Here is a 26798-nt window from a genome sequence, read left to right on the forward strand (position 1 = left end):
AGCTTATTTTTCCCCCTCTGCCTTTCAGAATCTTTGCCAAGAACTAGAAGCAAAGTTTTATGAAGGGACTTTTAATTGGGAAAGTGTCAAGCAGCATGATGCCGCTAGCCTGCTGAAGCTCTTCATCCGGGAGCTGCCCCAGCCACTGCTCAGCGTCGAATATCTCAAAGCCTTTCAGGCTGTCCAAAGTAAGCGCCATCCCTCTTTGAAGCAGTCCTTGTACTGGTGCCATCCAGATTAATTGCTTTAATGATGTTTTGCATTACAAAGAATATAACCAGATATATTTGCCTAGACATATTGACTCAGTGTTGTCAGTGGGTGCTTCAATGCCACACATTGTTTTCTTTTTCCTTTATGAATACACATCACTGAGTAAATAAGTAACAGAGTGTTCTCTTCCGGTACAGATTAACTGTATGCCCTTTAAGCAATACCAGATATTTTCATGCTAAAACCTGAAAACTTCACATTTCTTTTATAATAGAATGAGTCACATAAGATCCCTGAGACATTTTTCTTGCCAAGTGTTAAAAGCAACACTTACTGGAGAAGCTGTGGATTAACAGTTATCATAAAAGCACAAGGAGATGTGGTACAATCTGTGATTGTTTCCTGAAAAATTAACTTTGAAATTGTCATGCCCAAACATGGAACAAATAGCTTGGCTGCCTCATTGGTGGAGGGCAACAAACTTCCTATGTCTTGCTGTTTTGTGGTCTCACAAAATTTGGGCAAGCTCCAAATTAACGCCTTGAATAGTTCTCAATTCCTTTCCAGTGAACACAGAGCTCTTATGAGGCTTACATACTGCTATAATTATCTCTTTTAGTCCTAGAGGTCATCAAAAAAGGAAAAATGCCATCACCATGTTCTAGTGACCATATCTTTAACTTCCAAATTGGGGTACTTTTGAGAGGTAAAGTGGGGCACTATGAATGACTATACTGAGCAACAGTGTCAAGCAGAACTGTTCCCGGCTATTTTTTTTATTGAGTATAATTGAAATACATTATATTAGTTTCAGGTGTACAATGTAATGATTCAATATTTGTACATATTATGAAATGATCACCACAATAACTCTAGTTTACATCTGTCACTATGCATAGAGAAAAAATTTTTTTCTTGTGTTGAGAACTTTTAAGATCTACTTTCTTAGGAATTTTCAAATATGCAATACAATGTTATTAACTATAGTCACCATGCTGTACATTATATCCCCATGACTTATTTATTTTATAACTAGAAGTTTGTAACTTTTGACCCCCTTCACCCATTTCACCCATTCCCTCCCTCCTCCCGCCCCTCCCAGCAACCACCAGTCTGTTCTCCGTATCTGTGAGCCGGAGTGGTTTTTTTTTTTAGATTTCACATATAGGTGAGATCATACAGTATTTGTCTTTCTCTGTCTGACTTATTTCACTTAGCTTAATGCCCTCAAGGTCCATCCGTGTTTTCACAAATGGCAAGATTTTGTTCTTTTTTATGGCTGAAAAATATTCCATTGTGTTCCAGGCTCTTCTTAAAGCGTGTAATATTGAGATAATTCCCATGGGTCATCTCGTATCAAATATTTCTTCAGAATTTTGGGGGGAGACATGACTGAAATATTCTTCTGTTTAAACATTTTTTTAATGGTTAAGTTGTGTTATTTTGCATACATTCCTTAGATATGGATTAAAGGACCAGATTTATCCCAGAAAAACAAATGCCAGAATGACTCCAAATATTTATGAGTGTTACTTAAATAGGGTAACGGCTACTGAAAACGATGAGTGTCAATGATAATAATGTACCTCATCTACTCTTTCCTTGCTTGTGGGTTTTCTAATTCATTCCACAAGCGTTTCTTGAACACCTGTTGGGTTCCAGGCTCTGTCTGACATATTCCTGTGGGAATTGGTAGATTCTTACCACGTAATTTGCTCCCTCTCTATGAAAGAAACAAACTTCACTGTTACAAAGGCACCCCGACACCATGTCGTGGGAAGGCCAGTCTTCTGTGTCTTTTCATTGGGGAATAATTATCACACAGAAGTTAAAATGATTTCCAAAGCACTGTTGTGTGTCTGCAAACATAAGGCCGCCCGTCATATGATCACAGTTGGAAGTGAGCATCCTGAGAGCGAGTGAGCTCTACGGCGGCAGCTGCTTCTGATCCTCCCCTAGCACGCTCCAGCAAGGCTTGCTGCTCAGCCGTTGTCTTACATTTCACGGCGATGTTTATGCCAAATAACTTTTTGCTCACAAAACGAAAAAAGAGAGTAAAGAAAAGTGTTCAGTAAGGAAAAGAGTTCAGATTTATTTAATCTGTCTGCAGATCTTCCAACCAAGAAGCAACAGCTACAGGCCTTGAACCTTCTTGTCATCCTCCTGCCCGACGCCAACAGAGACACGCTGAAGGTCAGCTGGATTCACTTACCAAAATGTCCCTCACAACCGAGCAGAGTGATTTTTCAGTATTTGTGGTAAAACAATATGATATGATGGTAGAAACGTTAGGAGTAGTCTATAAAGAAAAGACCTATTTTTGAGGACAGATGGTGAAAGTCTTTAACTCTTTATTAATTTATTTATCCAGTTAGTCATGTTAATAATATTATTACATGTTTGGCTTTTTACTTTTTACTGTAACATTTCTTCTACCCAAACAGATGATTGAGGTTCATTTGTTAATGGAAACCTGGGTGCTTTTTGTTTTTTTCTTCTTATTTTTTTTGTAATTTCCAAATTTTATTTAATGAGCGTGTATTAGTGAGATGAAAATGAATGTTTAAAAAGAAAATCCTAAGGCTCATCGTTATAACCCACTGTTGCCTAAAGGTGTTACATTTGTTTATAGTTCTAAGCAGCAGAGTTTGAAGTACGTCATGATGATGACTTCGAAATGTTTCATTAGCCAAAAGATAAACCAATTCAAACAAATTCTAATTGTTTCTCTAAGGATTTACCCTGAGCTTCTGATTTGTATCATCATTTCAAAGTGATTTGGTCTAATATTCATATGATTTATTATAAATGTCTGAGGTTTTTATAATAATCAGTGGATTGTTCCACATTGATTTATTTTTCTTAAGGGCAAAAGTTTATAGAGTAATTGTAAAAGGTTTAATTATAAACTTTTATAAAAGAAAAAAAAATTATTTTTATGTAATTTAGAAAGAGTATTTACCTTAAGTTTTGCCTTTGCCTTAAAAAAATTTTTTTTATACTTGTAAGGGTGGGGGCTGTTACCCTTAACCCCCACGTTTCTATTTAAAATGAAATATCATGTCAAGAAATTTGATGTCAAGAAAACAACTACCACTTGGTAAATCTTGGGAATTTTTCTTGCGCCTCATTAAGACTCTGTGAACTGAACCTAGGTGAGTGATGGTTCTCACGCTCATGGAATGAATGTTAATACTTGACTTTTCTGTATGAAGCAGCTTATGAGGATTACTGGAGTCAAAACACTACATTGCTACAGGAGAACTTCCAGAGAGTTATTCCCTTGACTAAGTCAGAAAAAAATCTTTTGCTCCACTGACTGTTTAATGAATAACTGAGAAGGCAGCATTAGGTTTCCTTTTGTTTTGGAGACAGAGGCCAACTCCAGAAAGGGTTACTTTCAAACATTGAGTGACCAGGGCTGCTGTGTAAGGGGGTATAGATCGTGGCTGAAACAGGGACATCCGGCCCAGGACAAGGTGGGAATGTATTTCCAGTCTGTTCTCTGCTTGTCAGCCATGCCCTTGACCCAGCACCTCAACTACCCAGAAAGGGGAAGGAGCATCTTTGTCTTATTCACATAAAGATGGCTGTCTGTGTGATGACCCTGTGAATGACTGCTATAAGGTGGGAACTGAAAGACATGCGATTTACTGACAATACACTGCATTCAGATGAGTCCAAATACTTGTTGGGGGAAGTACTTACTCCGGTATGGTTACTTTCGGGTGAGGCTGGTCTCAAACTCCTTTTTTGGACTTTGCCTTCAAAGTCCCAGGCACTTTCTTTAAAAAATTCTGTATTAAAAATAAATATTTTTTAGTTTTGACTAGTTTTAATTTTTACACATGAGGTTACTGGGAGCACAACTTTATAAATAAGGTGGGAAATACTTTTGGGGGTAAAAAATTGGAAAATGCAAACAAGTAATTTTACTAATTTACTTAAGCTTTTTGAGCTTAATTGGCCAGCTTTACTGAAGGTTTCAAACAAGAATTCTAATAATAGAAACATTGAAACAAGTAGACCATGTGTACAAGAGAATAAACCATTATAAACCATTTAAATGTAGTTCTGTAAAAGAGAAGGGAAACTCCAGCACAAGGTAGTTTCAGGAAGCTTAACCCAAACTTCCCCAATTTTTCCAGTTCTGGTGCCACACTTTCAGTTGTCATTTGGAGGTAGAGGACTGTGTCTGTGACCGTGTAGACTATTTGTACAGCACATCTAATGGTTAGGAGGTACTGTGTTAAACACCACGTCCTGGATTAAACCTGAAGCTGCAAGTGTCTTTGGGCAAGCCGCTTGACCAGGATTTTCTTACCTTTGATTATTGGGCCGATGGTCATACCTACTTTGACTTGGAGGAATAATGAAGACTGATATTAAGATATCAGCTGGGGATTCGTGCTAATATAATCATTGGCATTTGTTTATCCTTTCTGTAATTTTAGGAAGTTCGTTATGTACATTGTCTCGCTGAAACCTAGCAGGCTAAGAGATTAGTATTCTTACTTTATGAATGAGAAGACTTTAAAGAGCAGAGATGTTAAAAGGTTTACCCCAAGATCACACATAGCTAATAACTGACTGTGCTGGGACTCAAACTGGATTTTCAGAGAGTGGATCCAGTGATACTCATATGATACCAGAATGGTGATAGATACTTTTTTTTTTTCCCCAAAGATTGGCACCTGGGCTAACCACTGTTGCCAATCTTTTTTTTTTTTTTCCTGCTTCATCTCCCCAACCCCCACCCCATACACAGTTGTATATCATTAGTTGCACATTCTTCTAGTTGTGGGATGTGGGGCGCCACCTCAAAGTGGCCTGACGAGCGGTGCCATGTCCACGCGCAGGATCCAAACCCCTGGCCGCCGCATCGGAGTGCGCGAATTTAACCACTCAGCCAAGGAGCCGGCCCCTAGATACTTTTTTAAGAGGACGGTTCTTACAATTCACATGAAGAGAAAATATATCTGGAGATGAAGTTCTTTCAGCAAAGGCTAGGCTAACCTTTTGTTAATCTCATATCTACGCTCACACATTCTAATATTCTGCTAGTAATATTTTGAATAATCTTACTGCATATGCACACCACAATTAAAGTGGCTTATTACCTAATCTCTATAATTTATGCTCATAAAGGAAGAGATGCACTGGTCCCTGAATAATTATTCTGGTCTCTGGAACAAAATTAAATATTTTTTCCAAACCTCACCAATTAATCTTTTGTCTTCATTTGAGAAGATACTGTTTCTGTATAACCTTATGCTTGGATTACAATTTAACTTTCTGAGTACTGTATCAGAAATTAGATACATAAATTTCATTGATAGATATTAAGGCTATGCCTTTAGTTTGTTTCAAATTTTTGAGGTCTATATAGCAGCTAAGCTTGATTTAAGATCAACCTGTTAGCACTTACAGGAATTTTTTTTTTATCTGAAATTCTATGAGAGATGAATCCAGTGTTTTTGGGTTTTTTTTCCCCCCATTTTGGTATAGTTTACTTGACCTTTTTCAGGTAGAGATTTTAGGCTAAACATGAAAACATGACTCTTAGTAGTTAAGAGTTCAGAAACAAAACCCAGAGAGACCTGTAATTAAATTCCTTCTCCACCATTTGCCTGCTATATGACCTCTGGTAAATTACTTACGTTCTCTTAGACATTGTTTCCTCATCTGTAAAATTGGGATAATTACAGCATCTCTCTAGCTCCAATAAGGAGTAAGTGAGATGATCTCTATGATGTACTTAAAGCTATGCCTCCCCCATGGAGAACATGGAATAGCTGTGCAGTTATTGTTATTATTGTTCTAGACCAAAATTACTTTACGAAAGAAGGCAGAAGAAGAACTTAGAGCCTTAAGCCCTGCCAGGGGAGGGTGATCTAAGCTGCTGTGGCTTTTGTGGAACATAAGCACAGAGGACACTCACCTGCTGGCAATAGAGGTGGGAAGTGGGCGATGTCAAACTGAGCATAATTTAGCCTTTTTTGGTGAAAAGGCCCTTTTCTTTCTTTGATTCATTTGTACATCCTTCATTCATTTTTTAAAAATTCTCTTCTCTTTGGTCTTTCTTCATTCTCCCTGCCTCCCCATCACAATCTCCATTCTTTTTAGATTTCTTCTCAGCCAGCTGTTGAGTGCCTTAAAGCAATAGCCTGAGGTTGAATGAGCTTTTTTAAGAGCACCTTTTTTTTTTTAATTCCTTGAGATAAAAGTACAGCACTTCCTGAAGCAAGTGAATATCTTATGATATTGTAAACTGCTTTTCTGGGCTCCAAGTCTCCAGTAGGCTAGAGGGCTGACACTTCTCCATTCCTCTCCCCACCGCCCAGCTCATATGTGGGTCCTCTAGGCCTTCTTTCCCATCCGGTGCCATAGTCCTTAGTAAAACCAGGAACCACCTCAGGGTGTGTGAACTAAATGGAGAAGCCTTAATGACAACGCCTGTTGGATGTGGCTAGCTGACTGACGTTATGTACAACTTATTTTTTTAACTAAAGAAAAATCCCACATGTTACAGTGCTTTAATCTATCTTCGTGTACAACACAAATCTCAGAGTCTTTTCTGTTTCAGGCCTTGCTTGAATTTCTCCAAAGAGTCATAGACAGTAAAGAGAAAAATAAGATGACAGCCATGAATGTAGCAATGGTCATGGCCCCGAACCTCTTCATGTGTCACACATTGGGTTTGAAGTCCAGCGAACAGCAAGAATTTGTAATGGCAGCTGGGACAGCTAATATCATGCACTTATTGATTAAGTATCAAAAACTTCTATGGACAGTAAGTATACGTTTTTAAGCTCTGTTAATGAGTGATGATATCTAGAGTCTGAAGTCTTTTTGTTGTTATACTCTCTATAAAAAAGTAACTGATTGGGGTGATTTCAAATTAATTTAAAAAAATTAATGTCCGTTGATTAAATCTTAAGTTTTAAAATAACATTATTTCATGGTTTCCATTTGATAACGTCTAAAATTTTTTTTGCTAATGTAATTTCTGAGGCTCAGTTTTTCCTGGATCATTGCTAGATACCTGTCAGCTCTTATTTATTGGCGAGTTTCTCTTTTGACAAGAGAGGCTGGCTGGTTATTAACTATAGGTTAGCTAGAGGCTAGGTTGTAGATAGGTGGCTGCTAAAGGGACCATTGCCAATAATGCCAGTCCCTCAGGCAGTTTCCACTCTTGGCATATGAGACATAGAAGACAGCCACTATGTCCTTGAACTTCACCAAACCTCTTTTCGAACCTTATACAATGGGTGGTAAATTGCATCATGTGGATGCTCTGTACACAAGGTGAATGAGTAATACGATGCATTTTTTTCCCCAAATTTAATGAATGGTGCATGTAAAATGGCATAATCTTATCAAATAGAGAAAACCTTTACTTCTCCCCAAATTTAAGAAATAAAAAATTATTTCCATAGTGTAAAATGGTGCCACTTCTTTTTCTTCCCCAAACTTAATTTCATTTTTCCATAGATTCCTAAGTTTATTGTCAACCAAGTGAGGAAGCAAAACACCGAAAATCATAAAAAAGATAAAAAAGCCATGAAGAAATTGCTGAAGAAAATGGCTTATGACCGAGAAAAATATGAAAAGCAAGATAAGACTGCAAACGATGTAAGAAAAACTTGAAGATACATATTTAATACAGATTTCAGTATTGTTTTTAAGATTACACATACAACAGAGTTTGATATGTTTTTGTAGTGTGACTTTCTACATTCTTGCTGGGTCCTGGTACTACTTATCAATTAAAGGCATCAACAATGGTAACTATACTCCTGCTACTCTGAGGATCAGTACTGACAGTTGCTCAGGTGTTGGTGACTCAGCATGTGAGCTGTTAGTGGGGAACAAAGGAAGATAACAGGACCAGAATGTCTCAGTACACACCCAGCCCCACCGCACACACCCACGCCCACACCCTCACAGACAAAGGACTCCATGCAGACTCCAGTTGCCCACTGAATGTGTAATGTCTAGTGAGTCAAGAGTCCTCTGCGTGAACCACTGATCTTTTTTCTTCAATTTTCCCATCTGCAAAATGGGGAAAAATAACTAACCCAGACAAATAGGTCAATGTTCGTATTATACATAGGATCCTTCCTGGGCTTGAGTAAATACTTAAACGTTCTTAACTGGATCATAAGAATTTGGAGAGAGTTACACTGGAACAAAGAAAATTTAAATGCCTCAAAAAAGAAATACATAAATATCAGTATTTACAAACTGCTTTAAGAATATATTGAGAACTGGCTTTAAAATGATGAAATATACATGAAAACACATTATGAAGTGAGTTCATGATCTAGCTTACGATCATGAAACGAAAGGGTTTCTATTGTTCTATTTACCGTGGAGACACCCCCACCACCATGGAAGTTATTCAGTTACATGCTGACATCTTGTGGAATAATGTGGAAATGCAATTACCTGCCTTTGTCTGATTTTTCTGCTTTGGCCTACTTAGGGATCCAATAATTGTAAAAAAAAAAAATTCTCCTATACTTATTTATAGCTCTTGCTGTTACAAAATAACATTTTCTTGGCATTAAACATTTTTCATCAATTTTTAAGTATCTTTAAAAACAAAATTTAATAAAAGGAAAATGTAAATAATGTTTATATTTTTTGAGACAGGTCTTCATATTATCATAGATTAGAAAGGATTTTTGAGATACATTTTTGTTTAATTTAGAATGTTCCATTTCCTCTAAAAACCATTATAAATATGTGAGTATCTTCTTGTTTTGTAGGCCTGCTTATTCATATTAACCTAGGCAATTTATAGAGTTTCTGTAAGGCGATTATAATGTGATCCTCCCAGTATGTACCTAAGGAAACCAAATTTGTGCTATACCTCTTTAATAATAAATCCCCAGGCAAAAATTAAAAAGTTACTTTTTTGGAGATGAAACATTTAAATAATTTTGTCATGGACAGAAAAACAGCATTAACTTGGGTTTCTTTAGCTTGTCCTTTGGGTCAATTAGATGAGAGCTGGTCCCAGATGATCTCTGTACTCTTTAGAAGGTGTATTGCCATTTTAAGCCTTGAGATTTAAACCCAGATTTAAATCTCAGTTTTATCATGTTAGTGGTCACTTAATCTCTCTGAGTTTTGGTTTTCTCTTCTGAGAAATTCAGTGATTCTTTTGACAAAATGCTGCTAAGTGCCTCCTTGGTGCCAAGCCCTGAGTCCCTGTAAGGTGTTCAAAGGGAGGTGGGGCTGAGTGCTCACCCTCAGGGAGCTAAGAGAGGGACGGGAAGGGTTGAGCTCAGAGGGGAGAAGTGTGTGATGGAATCCTGACCATGGTGCCCTGCGCTACAAAACAGGAAGTGAGCATGAGAGCGGCTTCACTGGGGAGGAGAGCTGAGATATGAAACACATGTGAGTGTCATTCAGGCAGCAAACTGGAGAGGGAGGTCTTGCAAGCAGAGGAAGCTTCCTGGCAGGGCGGTAGCCCGTCGGTGACATTGGCCCATAGTGCAGGTTCATTGAGCCTGTTACTTTTGCTGAAAAATTATAGTCAATTGCCAGAATTTTTTTCCAGTTACTATCATTTTATTAGGGAGAACAAATATACACAGAAAACACAGAACAACAAAGTACAAGATAATGTCAAATACTATAGATACGTGGTGAGTCACTAACTAATCAGGTGAAACACTCACTAATCAGGTGTTTCTACACAGACTTCCATCAGTTGCCAGAATTTTAAAACTAAAAGGTTTAACATGAGGGGCCAGCCCGGTGGCATAGCGGTTAAGTTTGTGCACTCCACTTCAGTGGCCTTGGGGTTTGCAGGTTCAGATCCTGAGCGTGGACCTAGCACTGCTTGCCAAGCCACACTGTGGCAGCATCCCACATAAAATAGAGGAAGATTGGCACAGATGTTAGCTCAGTGACAATCTTCCTCACCAAAAAAAAAAGAAGATCAGAAATAAAACATTTATTTATTTAAAAAATAGAAATTTTTCATGAAGGTCTGGACTTCTATCTTAACTGGACAAGTTGAACATACGGACATCCCCCTGTCCCCGTGCCATAGGGGACCTGCTTTCCTGTGTAACAATTGCCTGGATCTGAGTAGCAGCTGTTTCCTTTGAATGAAACGAGGACCATCTACTTTGTGATAAGCCCCCTCCCGCCCCCATTTCTGTCTTGTTGGTTCCTGTTTCTTGACTCTCCCTCTAAATCATTTGAATGTGTAGCATGAAACTATGGAGCATGAAAGCACCTGGGGTGTTTGATTCATTTGTGAAACAACTATTTGATGTGTGCCTATTATGTCCAGGCACTGTTCTAGGCTCTTGAAATACATTATTGAATAAAACAGATAAAGATTGCTGCTCTATAAATAAAAATAAATATAATAAGTAAATTACATAGTATGTTAGTATGTGGTAAGTACTCTAAAAAGAATAACATTGGTAGAACAGAAAAAGGGGAATTGGGAGGGGAGCCTCTTGCAATGTTAAGTTGGGTGGTCTGGATGTTATTCATTTGAGTGAAGATGTGAAGGAGGGCAGGTTGCTGAGCTGGGTGTCTATCTCAGGAAGCACATTCCAGGCAGAAGGAATAGTGGGTATAAAAGCCTTAAGTCAGGCTTGCTTGGTATATTTGAGGACTAGCAAAGTGATCGTGACTGGAGTGGAGCCAGCAAGGGGGACAGTGGTATGAGATGAGATCAGAGGGACAATGGGACCAGATTACCTAGGGCCTTGTGGGCGATCGTTAGGAATTTGGATTCACCGTGGGTGAAATGGGGCCATTGCAGGGTTTTGAGCAAAGACTTGAAAATGTGTACTATGTTTTAAAACAGTCCCTTGTGCTGTTGTGTTGAGAATAGACTCGAGGAGACCCTTTAGGAATTTCACGTTGTGATCCACATGAGGGACCAGAGTGTTAGCACTGCCGGGGGCGAAGTGGTTGGATTCTGGATATTTTTCGAAATTAGAACCATTGGGATTTCTTGGCATTGAAATGATATGAGCTGTAAGAGAAAGAAAGAAGTCAAGAATACCTTGAAATTTTTTGGCTTGAGAAGCTGGAAGGATGGAATTGACACTTAAATAGGGAAGTTCACAATTTCAGTTTGTGGCCTGTTGAGTGTGAGATATGTATTTGATATTTAAGTGGGGATGGTTGAGGGTGTTTGGAGGGAAAATTCAGGCATCCTGGCTAGTGAGGTGCAGGGAGGGGCAGGGCCAGAGGAAGGCTGGAGTGGGGCTCAAGGAAGAGCTGGGCTTCTGTTCTGTATATGACAAGAAACACTGAAAGTCGTGACCCCTGCAGGTATGTGATTATATTTGCATTTTAGAATAGTTACTATGATGGCAGGTGAAGGAAAGCTTGGAGGAGTGAAAGATAGGAGATTAGGCAGAAGATGCTGGCTCATTCCAGCCTTGATGGGAGTATATAAATTGGTAGAATCCTTCTGGAGAACAGTTGGCATGGGGCAAAGTCCTGAAAACCATGTTCCTCATTGGATTCAGAAATTCCTTCAAAGGGAAAAATAATAAGATGAGCGTGCAAATAGTTATGCTTGAGTTCATCGCCATTTTCTTTATACTGGCCAAAATTAGAAATAAACCAAAAGGATAGAGGTGATTAGTTAAATGTGTTATGGGATATCTATGTAATGAAATGCTATGGAAATTTATGAGACATCAGAAGATATTCACAATATCTTGAAGAAAGAAGTTGCAAATCAGTGAATAGTATATTGCTATATTTGTAATGAGTAATAATTATCATTATTTTGAACACTTACCAGAGGTAAGACATGATTCTAAACATTTTGCAAACATCGTCTTGTTTCATATTCATAGTGGTTTAGTTGGAGTATATTATTGTCTCATCTTTTACGGATCAGGAAAGTGGAAATCAGCAATCTTAAATAACTTACTTAAGGTTATCTAGCTAGGACGTGGTAGAGCTGGAATTTGAAACCAAATCTGTATGGCTTTAAATCTGGGACTATTTACCATTATTTTCTATTTCCTTATAGATTACAGAAAAACTCTGAGAAGGATGTATACCCAAATTCTGGGTTTATTTATTAATAGAGTGAACATGTTTTACTGCCATTATAACATATGTTTAATATATAGTTTTTAGCACAGTCTTGGGCCAAGCCAAGGCCTAGCAATGGGGATGGAAAGAAGTGTTGAATGTGAGCCAGTAGGACCCGCAAGATGTGGAAACTGGACGTGAGGCACGTGGAAGAGGGAGGAACCTAGAATGACTCATTGATTTTACCTTGGGTGACTTTATCATCAAGATAGAGCATCAAGCAAAAGGAGCAGACTTTTGATGAGTCAGTTTTTGACATTTGGGGTCGACATGCCTCCATGAATGTTAACTACATGGGGCTGAAGCTCAAGGAGTGGCCAGACTGGAGGTGTGCATTTGTGATGAGCATAGAGATTGTAGTTTGCCATAGAGTGGTTCCTATTACACAAAGGGGATGTATGGGGTAAGAAAATTAAATGGCAAAGAAATCCTTGGGGGACACCAATATTTAAGTAGTGGGCCTTGGAAAACCAGCTGGTAAAAGAGGCCAAGAAATAATAGGAAGTGAGAGAAAGTTGAAGATTGTAGTATCTTGGAAGCCTGGGGAGGAGGAGTCACGTAAGTTGAAGAGCTTGGGTAGTAGTGCCAAATGCTCAGGGGGTTGAGTTAGGTTAACATTGGATAGAGGTCGACTATATTTTGCATTTGAAAGGTCAGTCGTGACTGTCTTCAAAACCATTGTCAAGTGACTGTTGGTAGAAGAAGCCAAATTGCCAGAGATTGAAAAATGAAAGACGAGAGATTGTAGATCATGAAAATTCATCAAGGTAATATTTTTTAAAGCACTCTGCATGCTATTAATGCTAACTATATATAATCAGGCATTCATGGTATTAAGACATGCTTGACTAGGTAAATTAATAGCATGAACCAGGTTGTAAGGGACACACTCAATCTACTTAATAAGACAAATATTTTTAATGACTACAGCATATGAATTGTTTGGTACAAATGTGAATTTCTTAATGCTAATAAAACTTATCTGTTAATGACAGCAGGAGGAAACACTTGGTGAAAAATAACACAATTCTACACTATTAAAAATAACCATTTTCTGATAGCCTTCAATTTACAGTTGTGATTGATAGTGTACACACGCACACGCGCATACACAAACACATCCATGCACTCTTGTATACACATGACCACATCACACACCAGAAGTCGTGCAGCTCGAGGATATAGTCCTAGCTCTGCCATCAATGAGACATTAATGACAAGTCATTTTATCTCTCTGGACCTCAGTTTCTTCTATAAAATGAGAGGGTAAGACCAGATTAATAGTGTTCAACCAGAGGTATGCAATAGGAACATCTGTAGTATTACTTAAAAGAACAACAACAACAACAAAATATAACTGAGACACTCCCTGGACCCTCTGGGTCAGAATGTCCCAGAGCAGGACCTGGGCATGTGTACTATATAAAAACAGTAAGGTTGATTTTCCCCCATTTGGTAACATGCATGTGTATGTACATATATTTAATTTTATTATGGGATTTTCTAATGTACACAAAAATAGAATTGTATATAAACCCCCATAAACTCATCACCAACGATCAAGCAGATTTTTCTGATCTTATTCCGTCTTGTCTCCCACACTGTTTTTCCTTTTAGTATTTTTAAGGAAATCGGGCATCCTATCATTTCAGCCATAATACCTCAGTTTGCATCTCTGCCTAATAAGGATCTAGGGTAGCTTTGAAGAGCATCTGGTTATGAATTGCTGAGCCATGCCAGTTTCAAGGTCCATTGTGGACTTAGATATGTGCATGATTTTTCTTCTGTCATTCAAGCCCACCTCTCAAAGTAAAGGGAAGCTGTATGTTTACGAGAGAGTGTGGGCACAGAGCGAGGCTGTGAGATTCTGTGAAATAAGCCGGGCTGCTCACCACGTCTGCCCTCTTTGGTAGAGGGAATGAAAGCTGTCTCCCAAATGGTTAACTTCAGAGTTTACTCAGGATGACCCAGTCTCACACTCTGAGTTTACAGTTGAAGAACTAAAGTTTTAGAGAGCTTATGTGACTTGCTTAAGTTCCAGAATGATCTAGTAATATTTTAAGGTTTAGGGCTTTGGATATGGAAAAGAAATCTGTTGCTGCCACCTTCTGTCATCTTCTCCAGAAGAATCCTGGAGTTGGCAGCAGTGCAGGGTAGACTCTGAGTCATTCGTGGCTGGGGTTGCCTGTCTGTAGTCACCACTCTGTTTCAAATGCCATCTCTGGTTTCATTTAACAGCTCTGATGCAGAGCATCTTCGCAGGTGTTGTTTCAAGCATCTGCTTTAGGTCTGAAAACAGTGTCTGGATCTACTTGGGGACCCAGGTGGAAAATCAGATTACAGTATCAAGCATAAATTCTTGTTTCTTTTTAAGACATTCTCTGATTTCTTTTTATAGTGCAAAAAAAATCCCTATTAAAAGAGGAAAATATTAGAACTTATTTCATTGTAAGTTAAGTGCTTATTAACTATGAAGTTATTTCAGGCCCTTCTTTAAAATTCTCTAAATCTGTGTGTTGGGTAAACCTTTGAACATTTGGGTAACTGAGGCCCGATTGTAATCAGAACGTAGACGGTTCCAGATCGATCATAGAGAATGCCTTCTATATGCCCACCTCGAATCAGACTAAGGTGATAAATATGCCATTTTAGTTTAAGATACCTTGCTAAAATGTCCTTGTTTAATTTTCTAAAATATGTGTTATATCCAGCCTTTTTTTGAGAAAGGTGTATTTCCAGTTTGCCCTTTTGAAGATAAAAGGTTTTTCTATAGCATTAGAAATGTCAGCTTTACATTTAAATTAGCTTTTAGTGAAAAAAAGAGATGGAATTAATGTCTCTTCTAAAGGTCTGACATTAAATTTCTAATCTCTAGAGTGCAAAAATAGGAACAATGTAGTGTTTATCTCTACACCTGATGAAAATATCAGTTTACTTAACGAAATAATAAGAAATAAAATTACATTTTAAAAAGTAGACGTTGTCACTATGTAAAACACATGAGGACCATATGAGATCATTTTCTCTATTATGACAGTGTTTGCATGCTTAAGAAATTAACTAACATTTTCTAAGTTGTAAAATCCTTTGTGACTAAATTTTATTAGTGTGAGTCAAATACTGTTCTTCTCCAGTCTTGCTGCACAACACGTAACTTCAGCTCACAAGCACACCAAAGTGAGAGAGAGACAGCGTCACAGCTAAGACAAAAAAACATGAAATAGGAAGGGTACAAAGATTATATTGTTCACAGATTCAGTTATTATTATGACTCAAGAACAGACCGTTTGTCTTAATGATCAGGTGTGTTGTGCCCACTCACAGCTCAGCAGCTCGGTGTATCTACTAATGGTCTTGGTATTTGATACAGCATGATTCTGGAACTTAATAGTAATTGTCATACACCATTTAAATGAGAGCTTTGGCATCATTTATTGTTTATCATCTTTAGTAAATATCATTTGTCCACCCTTGTTAATATATTGAGGAGAAACTTTCCAGACAACTTTTTAACTCTTCATCTTTAACTGTTACATCTACCAGTTAAACTCATTTCTTCTCCAACAGTCAAGAGCATGGTAGATGCAGACTGAGTCAGACTCTGTCTTCATATTGTGAGAATTTGGGATGGGATGTGTTACCACAGAAATAGACACTCTGAGAATTGCTCCTATCACACACACACACCCTCCTGGCTAGAACACAGGTTTCTTAGTTGTCAGAGAATGTGGCCGGTCAACCTAGGAAGGTGCTTTGTGCCATAGTTGGCCTAATGAAAAGCTTTTTAGAGGCATTGATCTTGCAGTTCTACGTGAAATGAGTCAAAATTGTGCAATTAGTAGTTTGGGAAGGGTTAAAGCTGATCCAGGGGCCGGCCCAGTGGCATAGCAGTTAAGTGTGCATGTTCCTCTTCGGTGGCCTGGGGTTCGCTGGTTCCAGTCCCGGGTGCCAACAGGGCACCACTTGGCACGCCATGCTGTGGCAGGAGTCCCATGTATAAAGTAGAGGAAGATATGCACGGATGTTAGCTCAGGGCCAGTCTTCCTCAGCAAAAAGAGGAGGATTGGCAGCAGTTAGCTCAGGGCTAATCTTCCTCCAAAAAAGAAAAAAAAAAAAGCTGATCTAGAGCTGGCCTAGCTTCACTCCTACTCACTGAGGGGAAGGGTGTGGGAAGTTTCACAGCTGTCAGGAACCTGAATCCACGCCACTCCCCATCTGCTCACAAAAGCCGTAGTAGGGCAATTACCTGACACGTTGAATGTACATGGGAACTCTCAAGTGCCCACAGCAGCTGGACCTTGGGCCTCTTCCCTCCGAACTCGAATTATCAGAGAGACTCTGGATTCCTGTGTCAGACGTGGTGCCCTTGGGTGCAGCCTGACATCACACTGACCTCAGTGCTGTGTTTATAAGGAAGCACATCCATACTCTCCGAAGTCCATCCCTGAACTCACTTAGAAAGTGTAGGCCATGGTCATGTTATTAGAGGCCTTCAAGCTGTTCATGAGATGCCTTGAGGGAAAAGAGGTAACATCCTCAAGCAGGTGCACGCTGCTGTTGGTATCTCGATGCAGGAGTAAGTGCCTGAATTATCCCTTGTAGCATCTTCAGTTCCTTTCTTCCACCCTCCTTCCCTTCCTGTCTTTTCTCAGTGGTAGAGGGAGTACCATGTGGTAGATGGAGGCAACTTAACTGGTTTCTTTTAGACAGTGTACCTAAGACTATTTTTTTGCTATTGAGGAAATACACATTGGCATATTTTATTTTATTCTAGAGAAATTTTACTATTATTAACATGCCATTTTTAGTGAGAAATACTTTTGGGTGATTCATTTTATCAGTAAACACTGATGGATGGCTATAGATGTGACTCAGACACGTAGAATACAGGTGTCGTATGTTAGGATCCCCATCATAAAAGGGATTCAGTGGAAATGTCAGTGGAAGGAGGATGTTCCTTTTGACCCTGTGGATCATGGAAGGTTCCATAGAGTCTGAAGTATTTGAGCTTGGCCTTGAAATGGATAACAGGGGAAATTGCACAAGGGGAGCAGAACATACATAAAGATAGGAAAGGATGGGTGTTTGTAGCAAACTTTGACCGGCCTTTTTTATCCAACAATAGAATGTCCCACAAGGAATAGTGGGGGAAAAGGCAGGGGGCAGAGTAAGGTTGCCGCATCCCTGAACTCTCTATGGCAATATATCATTTTTCTGGGTCATTTTGCTTTTGTAAGTCATTTATTATGGACGTTTTGTGTATAAAAATCATATCATCTTACTTTGCTTCGAATGTTGGCATAGATTTGCCTGCCTTTTTGATATTCTAGGGTTGAATAAGACGTAATTATGAACAATTTTTTTCAGTGTTACTTTCACTAAAGAAAACCTGTATGTAGGGATATTTGGCCCTATGACTCGAGCATAATTTCCTATCTTTTAAATCAGCTTAAAGTAGATGGTTATCTGCAAACCCTGATTTACCATTCAGGGCCCTCCATAATATAACTTATTTATATATATATAGTTATATATTAATATTATATTATATAATATATAGTTATATAATAATAATAATAATAATCATAGGCCAATAGAATCCAAAATACCAATAGTAGTTTCCCTAACCAAGTAGACACAGACTTAGTTCTTCAACTGTTGCTGTAACAGTTTTCACTCCAACATTTGAGTTGTCAGGGCCAGCTTATTCTTTTCCACCTCTTATGAGGAAATAGATAGTTGAGGCCAGGCGAGCAGGCAGAATGGCCACAGCAGGATGGCTGTAAGCTAGAGATGAAACCCAACGTAGATGTGCACGTGGCGTGATCCCTGAATTATGAGCTACACCATTGATTTAATAACTGCTTTGAAAGGAAAAAGGTACCAACCATGTGAAATGCCCCATCTGTTGTAAGAAGCCGCTCATTTTCCAAAATGTTACAAATGACAATAAAATCTGTCACAGAATTGAGGAAAAAGGTAAGTTAGACTTGTATCCTAGAGGCAAAGTGGAGGTCAGAGACTAGACTAAGGAATCAGGCCAAACTGCATGCCCCCAAAATTGGAAGTCAACGAAGGAAGCCAACGGTCCAGGCTGGATAGGAGAGATGGAGAGAGAGTTGAGGCATCTGGGACCAGGCTGGGAGTGGGACCCCCTTTGGGGATCACGTTGAACACAATCTCCCCAGGAAGAGAAGTCAGACAAGGATGCTAGGAAGGCGGTCCCTCGCCCAGCAGGATGGTGAATGGACAGCCAGAAAGCTTTGCCTGCGTGGGAAGGAGTGTGCCCTGCAGCTCTTCCCTGAGTGGTCAGGTCGGGGGGAGCAGGGTTTCTGAGGTTGGTGTCAGGCCCGCTGCAGTGTCTCCACAGGTGAAACAGATGGTTGCAGCCCTTCCAAGGAGGTCTTACCCAATCCCGTGCTCCCCTGTCCGGTCTTAGGCAGTATCCCTTCTTTTCTTTGTTATTCCCACTCTACATCTCAGATGTTACTGAGAAGCAATTTTAAATCTGTTGGGGGCACCTACATTTTTATGCAGCCTGATTCTAAAGCTGTGTTGTTTTGTTGAACTTTGAAAGAAATCACATTAATTCCACCTGTGGTATATCTGCTTTATGTTTAAAAAAAAAGCAATTTAAGATCATGTACATAAAAATGATATTGTGAGCACAAAGATAACATTGTGCACAGTAAAGGACTTGTGTCTGACTTGTCTGCAGGGTAAGTAGACCTTGCACAATGCCTGGTACTCAGTAGATGCTTAGTAAATTTTAGTTGAATTAAACAGGTTATTAGTGTCTAAAACATTATTTTTAAGCATAATTTGTGCATGCTGCTTGTTCTAAGTTCTGTGTATATGGTTATAAATAATAAATTAGTATTTATTTTAGCAGAACCATTAGGAATTAATTAAGCCTAATATTTCGAATGCCGTAGCTGATATTTTCATGTTACAATTCTCAAAATCTTTCCTTGCTATTCTCCCAAATACAGAAAATATTCTTAACATCCCTGGGCAAAGGATATACAATTGGTCATCTTAAGTTCAAAGTGTGTGGTCACAGTGTAAGCTCATTAGCCACGTGAGGAGCAGACACACTACAAACGTATTAGAAAAGTGTATTTCATTTTTTTTTTTAATACTCTCAGGGTCAAAATTTTTTTGTGAAATTTTGTGAATGTGCCGGAAGATCTTTAATATGCATACATTGCAATAGCACACAAAGTAACTTCTTTCTGATTCAATTTCATAAATTGCTACATGAAGAAGCACCCTCTAGTAGATAATACTCAGAAATCAGCACTTAATATGGCAGTAATGGTTATTGCTGTCATTCTTTACATCTTTAAAAATAATTAAGCATTACTGCACAAGCGTTAGAAAGTTCCCCTATCACCATTAAGAGGATATTTGAGGTTTGATGTAATTTAGCAAATTCCATTATACAGTAGTTAAGGTTTTTATGTGGTGAAGTAAAACGCGTAGTAGTTAAGCACACTTACCATACAATGCATTGCACAGAGTTACATGTTCCAGCTGCTGCCAGCTTTGTTCCAGTGTCATTATTGCTTTGCAGGCTGACGTTCCTCAGGGAGTGATTCGAGTGCAGGCTCCCCATCTTTCGAAAGTTTCCATGGCAATACAGCTAACTGAAGAACTAAAAGCCAGTGATGTACTTGCCAGGTTTCTCAGCCAAGAAAGGTAGAGGCCTGTTTTGTTTGAATTATTCCGGAGTGTAACTCACTTGCATGCTCTCTCTTTCTTTCTCTCCCCTCCTCCATGTTGTTTTAATAACTATGGGTGGTGTAAAGTGCTTAAAAATTTTGTCTTCCCAGCAGAAAAGAAGAGGAAACCTAACAATGAGACTGTCGGAATGAGTCGAGTTCATTCGGTGTGGTCTGTGTTTAAATGGAGCCTGTGTGAAGCAGGAAGTCTGAGCATTCCTGTACTCTGCCTGCAGTGGGCTTGGCACAGGGGACCACTCAATATTCTTTCCAGAATATGCTAATTGGAGCTTAATTACTGTGTGTAGGCTGTTAGGAAAATCACTAATTAGGATACAGTGTGATTAAAATAAACAAAAGATACAACTTTTTCTATGAAATATAATGAATGAAAAGAAAGGCTTAAATTTAGAAACAGAAGGTATAAAGATTGGAGAGGGGAGAGCCAGTCCCTTGAGCTCTGAAGTCTCCAGGATAGAGCACACAGTCCTCGTAGGGGTGACCAAGCCTTCTCTGTGCCGCGGCTGACGGGGCAGGAGGAGTCCTTTGACACCATTGGCGTCCCTCGGATGATATTAGAAGATACATTTTCCAAGACATTTTGCATTATCTTTCCTTGAATTTTAGAGGTTCCAACAAGTGTATTGGGTTTTCAGTTTTTGTCCTTTGAATTCTTATTTTTAGCTAAAATTGTATTTTTAGTGCTTTCCTCCCTCATTTCCACTCATTGAAACAAAGTAATCTAAATTTTGTTTTTAAAAAGACAGAGGCATTGGCATCTTAGCTTATGAATACTCTGTTTTAGTTTCCTGTAGAAGTTAATCTCCTCATTCTAACATTCAAGGACTTCAGTGAAGTTTTCTGTCAAAACCTCTCCAATTTCAATACAGTACCACAAGTGTGTAATATGTCTCTGTTCTCTTTAAGGCCGTCTGCTAGATGTTGGGAGGGGAATAAAAATATATTTTAAAGTATCTTCCCTCAGGGTTTATACAGTGGGAGAAGAGATGAGCCTGGGCAGTTAAAAGATGGTGATGAAATAAAACCCAGCCTTCTGGGTAATCTCTGGGCTTTCAGTAGCCAGCTTGAACTTCCCTCTCAACAGCACTCTGAAGGAAGTGCTAATACTGCTTCTGTTTCACTGATAAGAAAACCGAGACTTTGTGTGGTCACACATTTCATAGATGGTGGAGCTGAATTCTAAATCTGTGATTTCTGTCTTCAAAAGCAGTCCTTTAGCCACTCTCCATACTGGCCAGAGACTCTAGAGACCATCAGGGATCTGGGGCCGTTGGTGTAGTCTGAGAGTGGCTGGGATTTCTCAGGATTAAGTCCCGGGAGCAGTTGGAATTTCTTGGATGTTTTTGCTCCCTAAAGTATCTCTCTACTTCAACGTGAAGTCAGTCCACTTCCTCTCTGCTCCCTGCTGTGACTTAGTAGATACCAACTCTTGCAGTTCTTCCTCCCAGGGACGGCTTCCCATCCTCTCTCAGAGTGTGTACCTGAAGATCTGGCCAGACTTCCGGGCTAGCCACGGTTAATTTACACAGCATCTAATTTCAGGACCCAAGTGCTTGATTTAGTCTGTACTTTTGTTCCTGTGCTTGCTGATAACACAAGATGTGACTATGAAGTTGTGCAGTTTAGTTGTACATTTAGGGTATAGCGTGACAGTACTAGGCATATTCTCATAGAAAGCACCAGCTTTGGGACAGTTGTCATCCGCATATTTGGATTTTCTGCTTGTGGTGCTTTTATTAAATAATCATTTGCCGCCCCCGGAAGCAGGGTCCTTCTTCTGCCTCTTCCCTTCTCCCCATTCTGCTCCGCCTAGAGGGAAGTCTGGTGAACTTCGGTCTCCATTTGCCTCCTTTTCCCCCCAATCCTCAGCCCCTTTCCTTATGCTTGGGGATGCTGGGGGCAAATGATGTGGATCCAAATGCCAGCTTTTCCTGTTTCATCTTAGGCCAGTTTTTATAATCTCTTTAAGTCTCAAGTTCCTCATTTGTAGAAATGGACCATAATAGGATCTACATTATAGTCTTGTGATAATTAGCTGGGAAAGCGACCATGAAGCACACAGCACTGTCTGGGCCATCTAATAAGTGAAATTCTTAATAAATGTTTATGTACATATTTTCTTCCACCACTTTCCCCTCCTCCTGCCGTTTGCATTCCACCTGTGTAGGGCAGTTAGAAACCCTACTTCCTCATCCTTTTCCTCCCCTACTTTCTCTACTGAAGCCAAGAACACGTGAATAGCATAAAATAAATGTACAATAAATTGCCCATTCATTCACCAGTCTTTGATAAAGGCTGTTGCCTTTTCTTTAATCATGGATTTGTTGACTAGCATTACACAAAAGCTTGTATATACCAGGAAATCCACTTAAGGGTTCTTTGAAATGGAACAAGAGCGGTGATACTGGAGAAGCAATCTGAGAGCAATATCTGACTAGATTTTTTTTTCTATCAAGTCTCCCCAAATATTCAACTTGGTTTTCATAGAAATAACGCCTCTTCTTTTATTCATAGTTTATCAGGTTATGTACTATATTATAAATAAATAATAATAATTAAATTATTTGCAAGATAAGCATCTTTTGGAAGCATCTTTTTCACCAGTTTGGAAACAAAGCGAGTTGTCTCTTGGTTAAGAAACACTTAGCAGGTGGATCCTAGGCTGAGGACGTCTATAGCCCTGAGCGTCTAGTGTGCTGCAGAGAGCAGAGTAAATAGAATTGAATAACCAAAGATGAGTCATTAAATGGTTGGTTAAGAAAGCTTCTCCCGTACCGTATTTTTCATAACAGTTTGAATAAAAGTCAGACCTGGTTTTCTCTTCTCAATTCCAGGGAGTGCATCTTCAGGGCCATCTGTCAGTGGTTCACAGAGCTTTCCATACATCAGAATCCACTATAAAGCGTTTCAAAAGCAGATTCTTAGGTTTCATCTAGATGTATTAAATCAGAGTTTCTAGAGCCTTAGATCTGATTTTTTAGCACGTTTCCCAGGTAATTTGTACACAGAGTTTTGCAAACCATTCAATTTTACCAATTTTTATTATTGGAACCTAATATCCTGGAAGAGTTTATTCTTTGACGAGGATAAACCTGTAAGTGTCTCCTACGTGTCAAGTCTTCATAATGAGTATTTGCTTCTCCTTTGAAGGTGTGTACCTTCCATATTCGGATGGCCAACCCAGGGACGGTTCTGAACCATGTTGTGTTCTTCACATTCATCTTGTGTACCATTAGAGTTGTCAGCACAGCAAACCCATGATAAATGCTTAGTGAGTAAATGCAATGTGAAAACAGACATGGGAACATTTCTTTTTATAGTTCTGTGAGGACCTTTTTGGCCCCTATACAAAGTAGATGATCAAATTAATAATTTTATTGGCAGCTAAAATATTGTTACATTTCTTTTTAATTTTCCCAATTTAGATACTGATTTATTATTTTGCCTTCAGATGTATGATTCCATTTGTTTATTTTAATTTACAGGTGTGACATCTTTATTACCTATTCGGCACATTTAACAGATGGGAAAATACAAATGTGTAGATAATTACAGTGTGTCTAAGTTATGAATTTTCCATACGAGCCAGAATTCCCCAAGCACATTAAAGTGATTTACTTGCAAGCTGTCTGATGACACAACTAATCAGTTTGTTTTGTCTCTAATAGTGGGATAGTCCAGACTCTCAAGAAAGGGGAAGTGTTTTTGTATGAAGTTGGAGGAAATATTGGTAAGCACATTTTTTTCTCTTTGTATTCCATATGCTGATTTGACATTGCCAATAGGTATTATTTATATCTTTGGAGGAAAAAAGGAAATTAGGAGTAAGATATAGCATGCTGTACATAGTTGATGAATACTGTGGATCCATTTAGTGGTCTGACCTTTCTCTTCAGGCTCTGTTTGAGCTTCGTCTTAGAAATGCCTATCTGTGTTGAGCCTCAGAAAAGGCAAGTGCCCTGAAATGAGAATCACTTCTAGAATGGTTAATGAAGTTTTTCTAAACTTCTTTCTTTTTTATATGCTTATGTCACATCTTAATAAAGGAAGTGGTTGAGCTTATTTAAGACCAAGATAACATTTTATTATGGTATTAGTACCAGATATTTTTAGTGAAAGCAGAAGTTATTTTTGCCTGTTGATTTCCTACTAAATAATACACACACACACACACACACACACAAACACATTGGTAACTTAGGCAATAGAAATAGGATACTTGATACAAAAGCATGGGTTATCTTTGACTATGTCATATTTTATTTGCCCACTTGTAGTTAGCGGTGGATTGTACTCATCTCTTTATTAAAATTTGAAATTAACTTTCCCCCCTTTTTTTGACCTTGCAAATGGTACAGGTGAAGTTATTAACAAATAAATGAAATGCTATTTAACTCAAAATAGTAATTTAAAATATTTTAAGATAAGTTTTATAGATTTTTTTTCTGGAACTTAAAAATGCTGGTAAATATTGAAAGTTGAATACAGGAATGTGGAGGCTCATTCTTAAAATTTGAATAAATCCCAACTCCATTAGAAACCTAGACTCATTAACCCTATTAGTAAAGATTATTTAAATATTAATATATTTGATTTTGCATTTTACTGTTAGTTATTGGGAATTAAGTGTGGTTTCTTACTTACGTGGATGCAAAACTGCTGCCACACTTGATAAAAGTGAATAAGCTTTTAAGAGCTATTTAAAAGCCTATCATACAAAGTATTTTCAACTTCCTAAATTAATTTGAAAACTCTTCATTTAGAGAAAGACTACTAAATTGACTTTTTCAATATTTTGGGCAAGTCTTATAATATGATGGGAGATGGGAAAGGATGGGAAAGATTTTGAAGTGTAAGACTTCAGAATTAAACCATTAGGCTTAAGTTGAAAATTGCATCCCAGTTTCCCCACTGTGTGAAACTGATGCCGCATCTCTTTCTAGGGGAACGCTGCCTCGATGACGACACTCACATGAAGGACTTATATCAGCTCAACCCAAATGCTGAGTGGGTCATAAAGTCGAAGCCATCCTAGAAGACTCCAGCGACAGACAGCCACCAGGACTTCCTTAATAACCCTCCCTGGGTCAAGAGTGTTGATACATAAAGGAAATGGCAGGATACTTATTATTCAAATGTACCCGGCTGTTGAATAGTGACACTCAAGCCTTAAAACGTTATAGATTTGTGCTGCTGCCAGAATTATGTTAATTATTATTAGTAGTATTATTAGAAAACAAATATCTCTGGAGTGAGAGGGAAGGGACTTAATTAGCTTCTAGGCTATTTTCATATACTCTGTGAAATGTGCCTAGATGTGACATAGTTTTTTTAATATGAAAATATACTCCTTTTCCCTTGTATTTTTTTCTCTTAAAATCTTGTATACAGTAATCCATGCTTTCTCAACGTTCTCTCCTCCTCACAGCTGCCTTTCACCACTTAAGTTTGCTTTTTAACCTAAAAGATAACAAATACCAGGTGTGGCAACTTGTGAAAACAATACATCTTAACTCAGACTGAATTCAACAGTGTTCCTGTCACTGTTGAATGTTAATATTCACCTCTTTGAATCATTTGTCCAGACAGTAGCATGCCACTTCTTCCTGCTGTATCACGTGAAGTGATTTGTATTTTTTTCAGTTTATCTGATATGTGTGCACAGAACTGTGTCCACTGTCAAGAATATAGAACTGTCAGAACTCCATTGCCAACTACTATGGAACTATGAAATACTTATAGACTGAGAATCAATAAAATATATCCATGTGGAATAACTGGATTCTAGATAACGGGAGTGAAAGCCAGATCACCTCATGTATGCTGTCCTCGTCTAAATGAAATTTAAAAAATCATAGCAGGCTTTGCCTATTGTCGTATTAGCAGTATCCATATGCATGGTCGTATAATCCAGTAAGGACTGAGAGTGTATTCAACCGACAGGGGGATTCTTTTACTCATCAGTAAGGCTGCAGGAAGAGTTATTCTTCTGGGTACGACACAGTCATATGAACAAGCTTGTGTTTGTGTACTTATTTTCAATAATGAGAGTGAATTTATTAAAATGCCGTGGAAACCGCTACTCCCAGGGATTTTAATGCACAAACCTATTGTGACAAGAGATGAGCCTCTGTATTGTAAATAAGAAGCATGAACTGGGAGAGAAATGTTCGATATTTTAGGAGCTTACAGGATAGTAAATAAAAGGTGATGTAAATGGCTTGCACAAACTGTGTTTAGGATACTTTTAGCAGTACTTTAGGAAGAATTACACTCTCTTGATGCCACTCTAATTAGGAGGGAAAACGCTGTTAATGAGAACAGTCGTAAATTTTTAGCATATAATTACAAGAGCGGCCTGTGGATATGATCACTAAATAACTCTGTGCAGATTGATGCCACTGCTTTTTTTATTTAAATTTTTTTTATAATTAAATGCATTTTTCTAAATTATCTTCTCTTGGAATTATTTTAATCCTATGTGGTCACGAGTGTGTGTCGGACTATTTTTGTTTTCGTTAGAAGCCGCTTCTACTCTTATTGCTCCTGTTGCTCCTGTGTAATTCTTAAAGTGGGAAGAAGTGGGGGAAATAAACTTGTTCCCTTCCTTAGTTTTTTCCTTGCGCAAATTACTATTCTTTAGGATTTTTAAAAACACAGAGTATTCTATTTTTGATTTTGACTATGTTAATTTCCAAGTTAGCAAAATGTTTTACTAATGGTTTAATTTAATGGAAAGTACAA

At 38.5% G+C, this 26798-nt stretch overlaps 1 protein-coding gene across 5 annotated transcripts in view; it reads left to right on the forward strand.

Annotated features, from left to right (window-relative positions):
* Positions 1 to 26504, forward strand: part of ARHGAP18 (Rho GTPase activating protein 18) — a 171296-nt gene extending 144792 nt beyond the window's left edge. For all 5 annotated transcript variants that reach the window (XM_046676003.1, XM_046676001.1, XM_046676005.1 and 2 more), the window contains exons 9-15: positions 29 to 188; positions 2324 to 2406; positions 6800 to 7006; positions 7708 to 7848; positions 19886 to 20010; positions 23723 to 23784; positions 24998 to 26504. In XM_046676003.1, coding sequence (XP_046531959.1) covers positions 29 to 188; positions 2324 to 2406; positions 6800 to 7006; positions 7708 to 7848; positions 19886 to 20010; positions 23723 to 23784; positions 24998 to 25089 — 870 coding nt within the window. In that variant the 3' untranslated portion in view covers positions 25090 to 26504. The remainder of the gene's footprint in view (positions 1 to 28; positions 189 to 2323; positions 2407 to 6799; positions 7007 to 7707; positions 7849 to 19885; positions 20011 to 23722; positions 23785 to 24997) is intronic.
* The last annotated feature ends 294 nt before the right edge of the window (positions 26505 to 26798 follow it).

This window comes from Equus quagga, chromosome 11 (assembly GCF_021613505.1).
Source record: "Equus quagga isolate Etosha38 chromosome 11, UCLA_HA_Equagga_1.0, whole genome shotgun sequence".
Classification (NCBI taxonomy): Eukaryota; Metazoa; Chordata; class Mammalia; order Perissodactyla; family Equidae; genus Equus; species Equus quagga.